The sequence below is a fragment of the Coturnix japonica genome, chromosome 9 (assembly GCF_001577835.2).
Source record: "Coturnix japonica isolate 7356 chromosome 9, Coturnix japonica 2.1, whole genome shotgun sequence".
Lineage (NCBI taxonomy): Eukaryota > Metazoa > Chordata > Aves > Galliformes > Phasianidae > Coturnix > Coturnix japonica.
The window spans coordinates 14,348,424-14,360,928 of record NC_029524.1 but is presented as its reverse complement, the minus strand read 5'-3'; the positions used below and the strand labels follow the sequence as shown (position 1 = coordinate 14,360,928).

Here is a 12,505-nt window from a genome sequence, read left to right as displayed (position 1 = left end):
TATGATTCGCACATAACATTCAATTGGATAAATGCATGGTTGGTTCCTTGTTGGGTTTTTTTTTGTCAGGAGTGTTGATGGGGTTTTACCGATACTTATTTCTTTCTTTGACTTGTTGCTTCATACAGAGACATCAACCGCAATGTTTTGTACTAGTTATAGTTTTTATAAATTTCAAACAAAGTGTGGTTTTACACAGGTCAGAATTACAGAAAGCTCATTTGCACACTTTTTTTTTTTTTTCCTTGTAATAATTTCATACATTCATCTTGACTGGAAAAAAGAGCAGGTAATTCTGTGCTCTTTCCCTGTCTGATTATCTCTCATCAGCCACAATATACAAATACATCATTATCAACACAATGGAAAATATGTAGGAAACAAACTGTACCAATTCTAAGCTGGGGAGAGGAAGTCTTGGCAGCTATTTCAGTTCTAGCTGCAGGAAGAAACAGTGAATTTGGCTCTCATTTTCTTCTCCTTATTCTTAAATATTTCTCATCATACATATATTTGAATTCAGGCTTCGAGTATTTTTGGAAGGGAAAAACAAGGCCTTTTTCATACCCAACCCTGCTTGTAATCTCAGAGACTAAGAAAACAATGGATAATAAAATGGCTTTTCATTACATACACAAACAGAATATAAGACCACGCGCACAGCTTTGTTGTGACTGGCAACAAAAGCCAATGTCCAAACAAGGTTTGGCTGCAGCCATTTATGGCCCAGACAACAACCATTGGTTTGATTCTCCATTCAGTGGTGTTAGGCAGTGGAAGAAGGAGAGGATCAAGCCTGGTTACTTTCTGGCCTTGATTGACATCATGGTGATTGCCTGTATACCAGTTTGTCACTGACTCCAGTAATGATGGAGTCCATTGCCCAACTAAACCCAAATGAGCAGAGGGAATACTTTCAAGGATGTGAAGTTGCTGCAAATCTCATGTACTGCATGCAGCCACGGGGCAGGGAGTTACTAGTCATCCTCAGGACATTTATAGTGCAGGAGTGACTTAACCTTTGGTCAAACAAGAAAAAATGTGAATTTTTGGAAAAATAGTAATAATAATTCAAAAACAAAGTAGGAATGAGAACTGTACTAACACAGCCCAAACCTTTGCCGTGAGTCAGTGTGCTGGGAGACATGAGACACCTTTGTAGTGGTCTGCTTCCCTGCTTCAGCTCCAGACTACCCCATAGGATGCCACCACTGACACTCTTGTAGGGCACAGTGGGACACATATGGGTGAATGCTTTGCTTTCCCCTGAAGGGTCTTCCATTTTTGAATACATACTAGAGTTCAACATCAAGTGGATATGAGGGAAATTCAGTATCTCCCATTTTAATCAGAGAGACACCAGGGTGATAGGAATATCTCCCTGTCAGTCTGCACACAGCAGAGGTAGGATGAGGATTCGCAATACCCGATTTTCCACCCCCTGTTCAAACAAAGAATTCCCACTGCTATTTCACCGTTAGAATGAGATTCCTTCACTTGAAACTCCAAAGTGCAGGTTGGGGTCTTTCCATGAGTGTGTAAGGACACAAATACTAGTTTTGGCAGTTTCACATTCGCAGGGTAACCTTTCCCCATCTCTCTCTCTCGCTCACACACAAATCTTACTATACTTACTTAATGTGCAATCAAAGCTCCCTTCCCCTTTCCTCTCCTGTGCTTAGGGCAAGGGTAGACAGGAGCACTGTTATCAGGCCGTGCAAAAAATACTGAAAGTAATGTAGAAACAAAAATGAAATTATTTTATGGAGAGGATTAAATGATTGCACTACAAAAACAAGCAAAAAAAACCAACACAAAAAAACATATATATGTATATGTATATATATATATACCACTGCACATATCCTTGGCAGGGACTGAAAGGAATCAGTTTTTCCCTCAAGGTGCTCATAACTTCAGCAGACTGTAACAGGATTCATGTTCCTGGGATCCTACAGGTCATTTTTAAGGTAAATGACCAGCACAAACCGTACAGGCTCTTATCTCTGTAGGACCAAATTGACTCTGAAAAAGGTACAGAACTCTCAAATCTTTTTGTCATGAATACAAACCATTAGAAACCACAGAGTTTAGATATTGAGGGTCAGAAGAACATTATTCATGGGAATTCACCACCACAGTGCAACTAATAATTAACTAGTAATCCTTCACAGGCAAATAATGATAATAGTCATAATAATAATAATCCGAATAAACCTTTATCTACTTACTTCGAGGCTTTTTCTTGAATGGGACTATTTACTTGCTTCACAGCTATCCTGACTCACACACTAAGATATCTGCAATACCAGCCTTCACTGAAACACAAAGAAAATTGTTCAGTTCTCTGCAAAGAGGATAACAGAAATGTCAGAAACTCACTATTTTGCTATTTTACCAAGGAGTGATTTTTGGTTTTGCTTCATCTCCATTTTTAGTGCTTTTGTCCCTTTTATTATTTACATAGAGCATCACTACTCTAAGGGATAAACAGAAAATCTCTAATGGTAAAAGCCAATCACCAATTCTCGAGCTCCTAGGGTCACTTCTTCCTGTCTGATCTCTACTTGTTTGCAACCCTTAGTCAATTCTCATCTTAACTTAGGTACTAGCAGCTTTTGTGGGACCTAAGACCCGATTACCATCAAAATGCTTTCATGTCTTAACAGCTGCTCTAAATGAGCTAATGGCTTGTAAAGAAATAATAAAATCTGTAATCACTTCTTATAATACATTACATCCTTTTGTGGCAGAGATTTGGTACAGTCTTATAGCCAAACATCCCGGAAATAAGTATTTAACAATAACACTTTACCCACTCATTGGAGCATCTAACTCTCACTGTCTATTTGTGAAGCTTAAATATATTCCATATGGGGAATGAAATGTAGCTACTCCATAGCCCAGCACAAAAAGAAAGCATGCAGTCTACCCAAACATATGACATTAAATGGCATCCATTTGAGTTCTCGGCACCAAATGCAAAGGATTGTGAACCAGCCACCACAGACTGCAGAGGGTGCAGAGGAATGACTTATATCATAAAAAGACTTAAATATGTTCTGTGTCACAGTAGCTGTCCCAGCATCGTTGCTTCTTGGCTAAGACCTGCATCTCCACCATATATCAAGTTGCCATCTGCATTATTCCAAACTAATGCTGAATGCAACAGGTTGTTCACTGTGCCATTGCTGCATGAAACCTCTCTGATGGTCCAAGTCAGAAGTTTCCTTTTCACATCCATTCTATAACGTGTGACAGTTTTGGTGATGACCATCAGCAATAAGGGCACATTTGTGATCTATCAGCTGTGATTAAGGAGGGTGGGGAAGGCACAGCTACTGAGGCAAGCAAATGGAAAAACCTCCAAGTGACTCATGGTAGAGCAAGAACTCCAAGCCATGTGTGTGTCCCTCTGCAGTAACTCGGTGTTCAAGGAAAGTTGCCAAAAGGTGCGTGCATAGTAACTCTTCAGCTCTGCTGTCGACCTAATTTAGGCCACATCTTTTGAAACAGTTTGATAAACAATGCAAGAAGCATTTTTCTCCTCTAATACTGAAGATGGTTCTTGATGTTGTCTGGATGTTTAATGTTCCTCTCAAGTTTGTTTTTCCTCTCAACTGTCCATGTTAATGAAGTTTCAGAGAATTATGAAGCTCAGAGCTTGTGAGAAAGGCAACTTTGATCCAGTGTCAATCCAAAATAAGCAAAGAGATGGAGAGGGTCCTGAGGAAGGCCTGTCCTGCCATTCAGCTGCCAGCCTTCTGCTCTGCTGGGAAGCTTTTAGCCACCTCACTCTCCTTGGTGTCCGACTCAAGTGAAGCAGTGCTGCAGGAATCGTTGTACATGTCTGAAAAGGAGGATATGGACATTGTCACTGCAAAACGTCTAAAGGAATTCCCACCTACAGTCCTGAGACTGATTCTTAAAAGCCTGAAATAAAATATATCTTAAAAAAAAAGTAAAAGAATCAATTCTACAGTTCTCCTGTTTCCCTCACTAACGGCAAAGGAGGCTCCTTTGGCAAGTAATTAACTGTCATCTGTGTGGGCTTCATTTTCTTGTAAAGCATCAGACCTGTGAAAGAAATCAGAGCCATACTTAAGGCACTGAGGCTGCAGACAGAACTGATCCGCTGTTGAAGTGGAGCAACACCAACTCCCTTCAAAGCACAGAAAGGGGGGAAAAAAAAAAAGATTTTTTTCCATTTTACCAAACCAAGCCAAAAAAAAAACCCAAACCCCAACCAAACAACCAGAACAAAAAGGAAACCAGTACCTTGGAGTAAAATGCCAGTAGCTCTCTACCACAGGTCCCCAGGGAATGGCTGTGCCAGATTTTGCTTTGTTGTGTTACCAGCAGAAAACTGGAGCAAGTTTTGGTAAATTATGTTTATGAATGGGCAATAATTTATCTAAAATTTTAAACCTTTGATCTGCAGAATTGCTGATATTCAGCTTTTCCAGTGCAACCTGTCTATGATAGATCAGAACCAAAGCTGAACAAAGAGTGACTTTTAGTGCTGGTTTTGGTGAGATCTCACCAGAGCAGCCTTTCCTCCAGCATTTGGAGGCAGCAGTGGAATACCACAAAAGCATGAATGAACCTAAAGCAGAACAGCAGCCCTGATGCTGATCTAAATCCAGACACTAACGGTGTTAAGGCACCAAATTTCAAGCCAGCTCAGTGTTGTCACCAGAGCCTGCCCTCAGACCAAGCACTTAATAAAAAAAGTCCACTGTTTATCACATCATTTTTGAGACACCAAAAAAACCCCACAATCCTCACCCCAAAACAACAACACGGTTTTTAAACACTAGTTGAACATTTACTCTCTTACCTGCATTGCTGTTCTTAATTATGTTGTTAGTGTCCCCCTCTGCTGGCTGCAATATACTGGAAGGAACCCACTCACTTTTTTCCGAGACCAACTTCTTCACTAACCTGAAATTCAGAGACCAGTCAGAGCATTTCCCTACATTCTCTTTCCTGACCTTGTGTTTCTTAGCAAGGTATGTTGGACAGCTATTTCCCAACTGCAGGCTACTTCTGAGCTGGGGGTCTGACGGCAACAGCACTTCAAGATCAGATCTTCTTCCTCCAAATTTCTCATGGAAAGAAAATTCAGACACCCTGCAGGGTCTGCTCCAAACACTTACTTATCCAACAGAGAATAACAACTTTTAAATATGAATTTTATGAAAGGTATGTAAGCTCAAGGGGGGCAGATTAATTCTACTTTATCAATCATCTCTGAATATAGTCTATCTTTGTGTCTAAAATACACTCCCTGGTTCACTGTGAACCAGGTAGCTTGGTGAAAAGCATAGAGATTTTACTGATGTATCCTATGGGAGGGTGCTGTCTTTGACAGCCGTCATTCTGGGCTTCTGTTTTCCTTCATGCAAACTCCTGTCCTCTCAAACATCATGTCATAAACACTTAGGAGGAAAGCTGACTAGGTAGAATTAAACAAAGCTGCATCTGAGTCCCTGCTCCCCACTGCTTCTTCCCCATTACAGTCAATGGAATAAGTGCATTCAAATAGATTCTGAAGACACTATGACATTCTTCTGAATATTTGTCTTTTCCAGGAGGTTGTACATGTTCTACCTGCTAAATTACATCTCCCTGTTGTACTTACCATTGCCCGTTTTCTCCTTCCTGCACAAACTGCACTAGATCTCCATCCTCAAGTGTAAGAGAATCTGGGAAACAGCTGTCAAAACTGCCTTCTACTCGAAAAAGATTGGTCCCCTAAAATGAATGAAATCCGAAATACAGTCATTATGGAGACAAGAACACAGCAAGAGAGTTTGGTTAAATACCAAATCAGGCATTTCAAGATGACAGAGATTTCTCCTCCTGGGAACTGTATGGCCTTTTACTATGCGTATCATGCTCAGGATAACCACTACTGAAACTCAGAACTGTGATGAGCATTCAGGCTTTAGAATTAGCCAACAAGACATTATTTTGACATAGAAACTGGGTTTGTCACATCAGTTTGTGTTACCTGGAAAAGTCTGAAACTGTACTTTTAAAAGGCTCGGTGTTTTTTAGTGTTTTCTCTCCCTTTTCTAACAGCTGCAAACCTACATCTTGTAAGAAAGACTGGCTGTTAATGGTCCTGGTAGCAATCAATAAATAGTCTTTAGATAATCCCCTAATGCTCCAGATCAAACTCACATCTCCTGTCTTCCCATGGATTTAAGGCTGGTATGAAACAAATCTTTGCAGGATGAATCCTGATCTTTAGAGAGGAGAAAGCTGCACTGGGAAAGGGCAATTTGAAAAAGGAATTACATTGTTGGGGTTGGTTTCTTCCTCCATGTCTGAAGAGTTGGAGAGTTCATCCATGCTGGAAGGAATGGCTTCAAAGTCTTCAAATGTGTCTAGAGAGGGCATTTGCTTACTGGGCCAACCTTTGAAAAAGAGAGAAAACAAAGTCAACTATTGGCCACTGCCATCTTTCAGACTCAGCTTGAAAATAAAACACAAAATAAAGTCTAAAAAAAGGCAATAATTTAATCCTTTCCCATGCACATCCTTTTTGCTACAGGCATTGCTTGTGCAACATGTGGTCATGGAGCTCCACAGCCCTTTCTCCTTCCTCAGATGAGGTTCCTAGGGACTGCAGCTGCCCTGACCACTGCAATTCTGTTATAAGAGCGATAGAGACCTTTTCCACACACACACAACCAGCATCCATAGTTTTAACCCTATAGGTTTGGTGATGTCATCCAGGAGATGCTTTTCAAGCTGTAAACTAGCCTCTGAAGTGGCACTCTTGTCCTGGGTTGTGAGTGAACCCACTGAGATGAAGGAGTCAGTTTCAGTTACAGACCATGCAGAATGTACAACTGGACCCTGTATCAGTAGAATCACACCAGCAAAATACAACAAACTGTATAAATGAACAAGAATGTGTTGTAGCTAATTAGCTTCCAACTGCTATAGGAAATTTAGTTCAAACTCACAGGTTGGGCTACAAACAGCAAAATAAAAAAGTAATCCCTCTTCTCAGAGAAAGCTTCAGTGATCTTGTGACACTGTCATTCACAGGAACCATCAGAGGCAGAAACAGAAGCAGCAAGAAATCCTCACAGGTACGTGCAGCACTTTTCCATTAAAATCGCTAATTATACTTCAGAGACTGAGGAGTAGCCTACATAAGTTTTACATACTTCATTCAAGCTATAAAGCAACACAGATAAAATTCTGAGCTCTCTGATATCAGTTCAAATAATTATTGTCAGCTACACCTGAACAACATGAAACCTGGTTCTGGGACATTGATTCTATAACTGCTAGTGATGCGAGCTCATTCTTTCAAGGGAACTGCTTTCAAGAGAAATGATACTCATCGTAAGAGAGAAATCCCTTTTGGTTAAAGAGAATAAATCATGTCCTAAAGTTATATTACACTCTCAAACTGAGATGATGGGAAATGTTTTAATGATGTTTACCTGTCTGTGAAGCAGATCTAGGTACGGGTCTTGTGGTGGAACCAGTGCTACATTTAGTCTGGGCCAATATGGTGTTCTCAAAAGCATCTGTGGCAGGAAGTACAATTTTTTGTCTTAAAGGCGAAATAGTGACCAGAAATCCAGTACAAAGTGTGTGTGTGTGTGTATCACAACTGACACTGGTTGTCTCTTACACAAACAGCTGGACGAGAATCCAACAGTTATAAAGAGAAGAGACATTTAATGAGCACAAATGAGTGAAAACACAGCAGTATCTCACAGGAAAACTGTTATGTTTGAGAATGACAGAGAGCAGCCAAATGAAGCAAATGCTGATGGTAAATAATGAAAACAGTTGCTATGTGAACAGTGCAGTGCTCTATTTCACTACAGCTTCCTAATTTTTAATAGACTTTGCTTGCAGGTTTTCTGATCATGCTGTAGGTGATGGTGTATGGTTTTGACACCCATCCACACAGCAATAAAATTGACCGAGGAGGTTCTTCTCAGTGAGAAATGAATAATATCACTCTTGATGAATGCAACTGTGTGAGGGAAGATTTTATCCAAGTAAATAATATCTTTAACATCATTAACTGTCAGAGCTCTAGAAACAGCAGCAGTTTCTTCTGGTGAAGGGACAACAATATTCATCATCTCCCACTTAAATCAACTCAGTTTGGCAAGGGATGTTGTGCAGTAGGACTGTGTTCTTTACCCAATGAAGGTCATTTCAGCCCTGAAGTTGCACCCTGAAATACCTTCAGCCTCTGCAGCCACATTCTATGCTGAGATGAGAAGTATTTATGAATGAGTATCTTATATCTATTAGAAAGCTATAAATATAGGACATAGCTTTGGTATGTTGCCAATCCCAGAACTGACCTGTCTACTTGCCAGGGTTTTGTGCAGAGCAACACAATCAAAGGGATTCCTGAGCTTACATCTCTCTTCTCCCTCTTTTGCAACAAGGATGCCTGACTGCTTGTGCCTCACATGGCAATGCATTCTGGCAAATCCTTGTGTAAAGGGAAATACTGGCAATGGAAGCTGGTGATCTTTCAGTGGTTGTGGAATCACTTCCCAGTTTAACTTTTTGGTATTGCTTGTAAAACAGTAATCGACGAACCTGCTGCAACAAAATAGGTAGAAATTCTGCTTGACTGAAATGAAACACTGCACCTTAAATGGTTACCAATGAAGCCTAGCCTCTTTTGTGACCTTCATGCATGTGGCTACTGCTCCTCTTATTAGGTGTAAACCCTAACAAGGGGAGAGGAATGCAAGTGGCCAGACTGCAGGTAAAGGTGGAGAGTAATGCCTTGGCTCCCTGCTGCTGCCTGAGCTCTCCTCCCTTCCATGAGGTGAGGTAGAAGCCAGGCAGAAAATCCAGACCCAGATCATGGTCTATTTACCAAAACAAGTAGAGAATCTGGGTTTTAATTTAAGTGCAACCCTAGATGAAAGTTGATAAACATAGTATTAGTGCAGGGGACAAGAAAAGAGACGACAAATTTTATTTATCACAGTTCAACAGATAAACTGACACCAAACCCCGACTGCCTGCATAAGCTCCAGTGTCATCCACTGGCAGTGATGAGATGTGAATTCCGTGAATGATATAAAAAAACTGCTGAACAGGTTTTCATGCAGGATGGAAATACTCATACCTTCAAACCCCAGGGGAGTTGGGTCACTCTTTATTTCATGTCTCTTGACTTTAACTGCAGGAACAAGGGGACCTGTGTGAAGTTTGCAGAGTCACAAGGCTGTAAGTATTGTCAAAACAGAAACTTGCTTTCCCATTACCTGGAACCATGACCTGCCTAATACTTTCCATATCACCCAGCAAAATGACCATCCCCTAAGTTCTAAGTGGTGAAGACAAATACTTCCGTGATGTGAATAGGAAACAAACCTATTTTTTTGCAGAAGACATAATAAATGTATCTGCCCCCAAACAGGATTCACAGATGGTTTCTCTCCCACATGTCCAGGAGATGGCACTAATGCAGGCAGATTCACAGTCAGCTTCCACACGCGAGGGTGGCAGGGAAGAGCTGACAAAAGCCAGCAATTCAGTTCCACAGAACAGAACAGACATTATTCACAGCTCCACATGCAGTGCTTCTCCTGTGTCCTGACTGCATACGCAGCGGACTCATGATGTGACAGAGCTGAGCCATTACAGTGCAAATCAGCACACAGCAGCATGCAGTAGACTTGAATGAGACAACCCAAATACTCCAGCTAGACCTGCATTTGGCTAATGCTTAGACAAGACTCAGGCTCCAGTTCCTTCAACACCTAAAATATTTACCTAATGCAGATGTTGTAAATAAAAAACTTCATTTGAGAGCACTGATATTGTTTTCTAGCTTCTAAAATCATAAAGCATAAGCTTACGAATCAATTCCTTCACTTCATTCCACACGCTGTTAAACCACAACATAACCAAAATTTGACCATATGTTCTGTTTCCAAAAGTAACTTCGACATATAGGCATAAGTGCCTGAGACCCTGCTGGTTTTCAGCACAACCAGCTCACCCAGCTGCATGGGTTGCTCCTGAGATTAAAAATAGGCACTGGTGCAATGACTTGAAGTAAATTTTGTAGAAGTGCTTCTCCTCAGTAGAATTACAGCTCAGAAATAAAATTTCCTTAAGTTCCCATAGGAACTGCATGCAGGTCAGTGCATTCTGGGCACCTACCTTGCTTATGCACTTCCGAAAATTTCCCTGCAAGCATTATTTCTAATGATAACTGCAATTATGCTAAATATGTTTTAAACTGGCACTGATTGCTACTCACTTTTTGTCTTAATTTCAAGCTTTCTTATTTGACTGCTACTCAAAGAGGAGATCCTCTCTTTCTTGTTGAAAGCAACAACCCTGAGCAGTTTTAAGGAAATGGGAGAAAATTCTGTTGAATTTCAATTAACCCAAATCCAGGTTGAAGCTGGAAAACAAACCCTACCACAGCTAAGAATTCATTCTGCTTCCATGGAAACCAGCATCAGTTTTTGAAGCTGAGACACCTTGATACACATTTAACTACATTGGCCTGCATTCCTGCGCGTGTTACGCTTGTTTTAACTCTTCTACTGAAACCTCATACATTTATGAAAATTGACCTTGATGAAATCACAGTGAGAGCAGCATTTGGCAGCAAATTTGTCAGTGAGCAGGAAGGGAGAAGGGTAGCTAAGCAAGCAGCAGGACGGTACCTTTGGTCACAGCAGATGCATTAACTGTGGTGCTGATGGAGGAGGCTAGGGAAAAGCGACGGGCAACTTCTCTTTCCTTAGATTCTGGATCTGGGAGAATAGACAGATGCAATGCAGGGCAGGATTAGAGGTTAATAAGCAATGAGGGTTCAAAGCAAAGCAGCAGATGGGAAAGGGTAAATAAAAATAGCTTGCTCCCTAAAACAGCCAGGAAAGATTCTCTTTACAAAGTGAAAGACATAGAAAATACTCTACAGAAATGTATTTTCAAAGCAATTCCAATTGCACCAATACTGCAGAAGGGAGACTTACTCCAGCTAATATTTTAGCAACTAGCTAGTCTAGGTATAGGTATAAAACACAGAAAGATGAGCATGATGGTTAGAATGGTGTGTGTGTCTACAGATGACTTTGGGATTATTTAGAGACACTGAACTGCTTGTTCTGTGATGACTGACCTGAAATACACTGAAAAACAAACACAAATGGTTTAGAGATCATATTCTGGAGCACAGCACTTATAAGGAACAGCTGAGAGAACTGGGATTGTTCAGTCTGGAGAAGAGGGGGATCAGAGGAGACCTTGTTGCTCTCTATAACTACCTGAAGGGAGTTGTGAGCTGGAGGTCGGCTTTTTCCCTCGTGTAACTGGTGATAGGACTAAAGGGAACAGCCTCACATTGCACTGGGGGAGATTCAGGCTGGACAATAAGAAATACTACTTCTCTGAAAGTGGTCAGGTGCTGGAATGGGCTGCCTAGGTGGAATCAGCAACCCTGGAGGTGTTCAAGGAATGTTTAGATGTTGTGTTGAGGGGCGTGGTTTAGTGAGAACTACTCGTGATAGTTGGATGGTTGGACTGGGTGATCTTGTAGGTATTTTCCAATCATGGCGGTTCTGTGATTCATAATTTCTGGAAGTGTGAATGGTCTTTCCTTACTATTGCAAATCAGCCTGGAACAATGAAGGCACCAGAGTTTGTTTGTTTGTGTACTCCAAATAATGCCTTTTCCCAAATCCCACTTAGGAATGAAGACACAACTTTTTAAGGTTTCACTGTGAGATCAGAGGAGCATTTTTGACTCAAAATATTTAATAAACAGATCAAAGGTGTAAATGGATGAACTGCTAGCCTCAGAGTGCACAAGATGTTACAGGATGGATGGAAGCCATTAAGAAGCTCTTAGGAGGCTGCACGTACACCTTTACAAACACAGCAGTATGCCTACAGAAATGACCACAGTCTATGAATTAACCAGGCTATCTTCTGCCTCTAGACCAGGACCAGACTAGTGACTGAACAGCACAACAGAGTGAAACCAGTAAACATTGGACAATGTGCAGTGGAACTAGGATTCTCAAGTAACCAGATCCAACACGTCTTTGAGCCAAAAGTGCCCACAGCTTAGGGGTATATAATCTTCAAAGTACACCTCGCTCTGGAACATGGAATGACTGAACAAAACACAAGACATCTCATATGACAAAACAACTTCAGATAAAAAGAAGAGAGAGACCTAAACCAAAACTGCAGCATTATTCTGAATTCAACAGATCTGAATCTTGTCATTGATTTCCCCATGGCACAGGTCCTGAAAACCACACACTTTTTTGTTTTCAGAAAGTTATTTTCATCCACTTTATAACATTGTACCATAATACTTATGTATTTTTATTCTTTCATATTTTTGTTCTTTCATCTCACTTTGTCCTCCTTTGCTGCTCACCTTCTCCACCACTGCATACTAGACCCTTGCCTCATAGAAGAAATATCACTTATCAGAACAAGAGAAAAGCAATATCATAAC

The 12,505-nt window shown here is 40.8% G+C and overlaps 1 protein-coding gene across 12 annotated transcripts in view; it reads right to left on the bottom strand.

Annotated features, from left to right (window-relative positions):
- Window positions 1–145: 145 nt before the first annotated feature.
- MCF2L2 (MCF.2 cell line derived transforming sequence-like 2) overlaps window positions 146–12,505 on the bottom strand; it is a 133,488-nt gene continuing 121,128 nt past the window's right edge. For 8 of the 12 annotated variants that reach the window (XM_032446475.1, XM_015871536.2, XM_015871537.2 and 5 more), the window contains 7 exons: window positions 10,698–10,787; window positions 9,140–9,211; window positions 7,470–7,556; window positions 6,307–6,425; window positions 5,645–5,757; window positions 4,841–4,944; window positions 1,097–3,850 (listed from right to left, as the gene is read on the bottom strand). In XM_032446475.1, the coding sequence (XP_032302366.1) occupies window positions 3,750–3,850; window positions 4,841–4,944; window positions 5,645–5,757; window positions 6,307–6,425; window positions 7,470–7,556; window positions 9,140–9,211; window positions 10,698–10,787 (686 nt within the window). In that variant the 3' untranslated portion in view covers window positions 1,097–3,749. Of the gene's footprint in view, window positions 3,851–4,840; window positions 4,945–5,644; window positions 5,758–6,306; window positions 6,426–7,469; window positions 7,557–9,139; window positions 9,212–10,697; window positions 10,788–12,505 lie in introns of all 12 variants that reach the window. The other 4 variants (XR_004308301.1, XM_032446473.1, XM_032446476.1 and 1 more) reach the window with 4 other exon arrangements.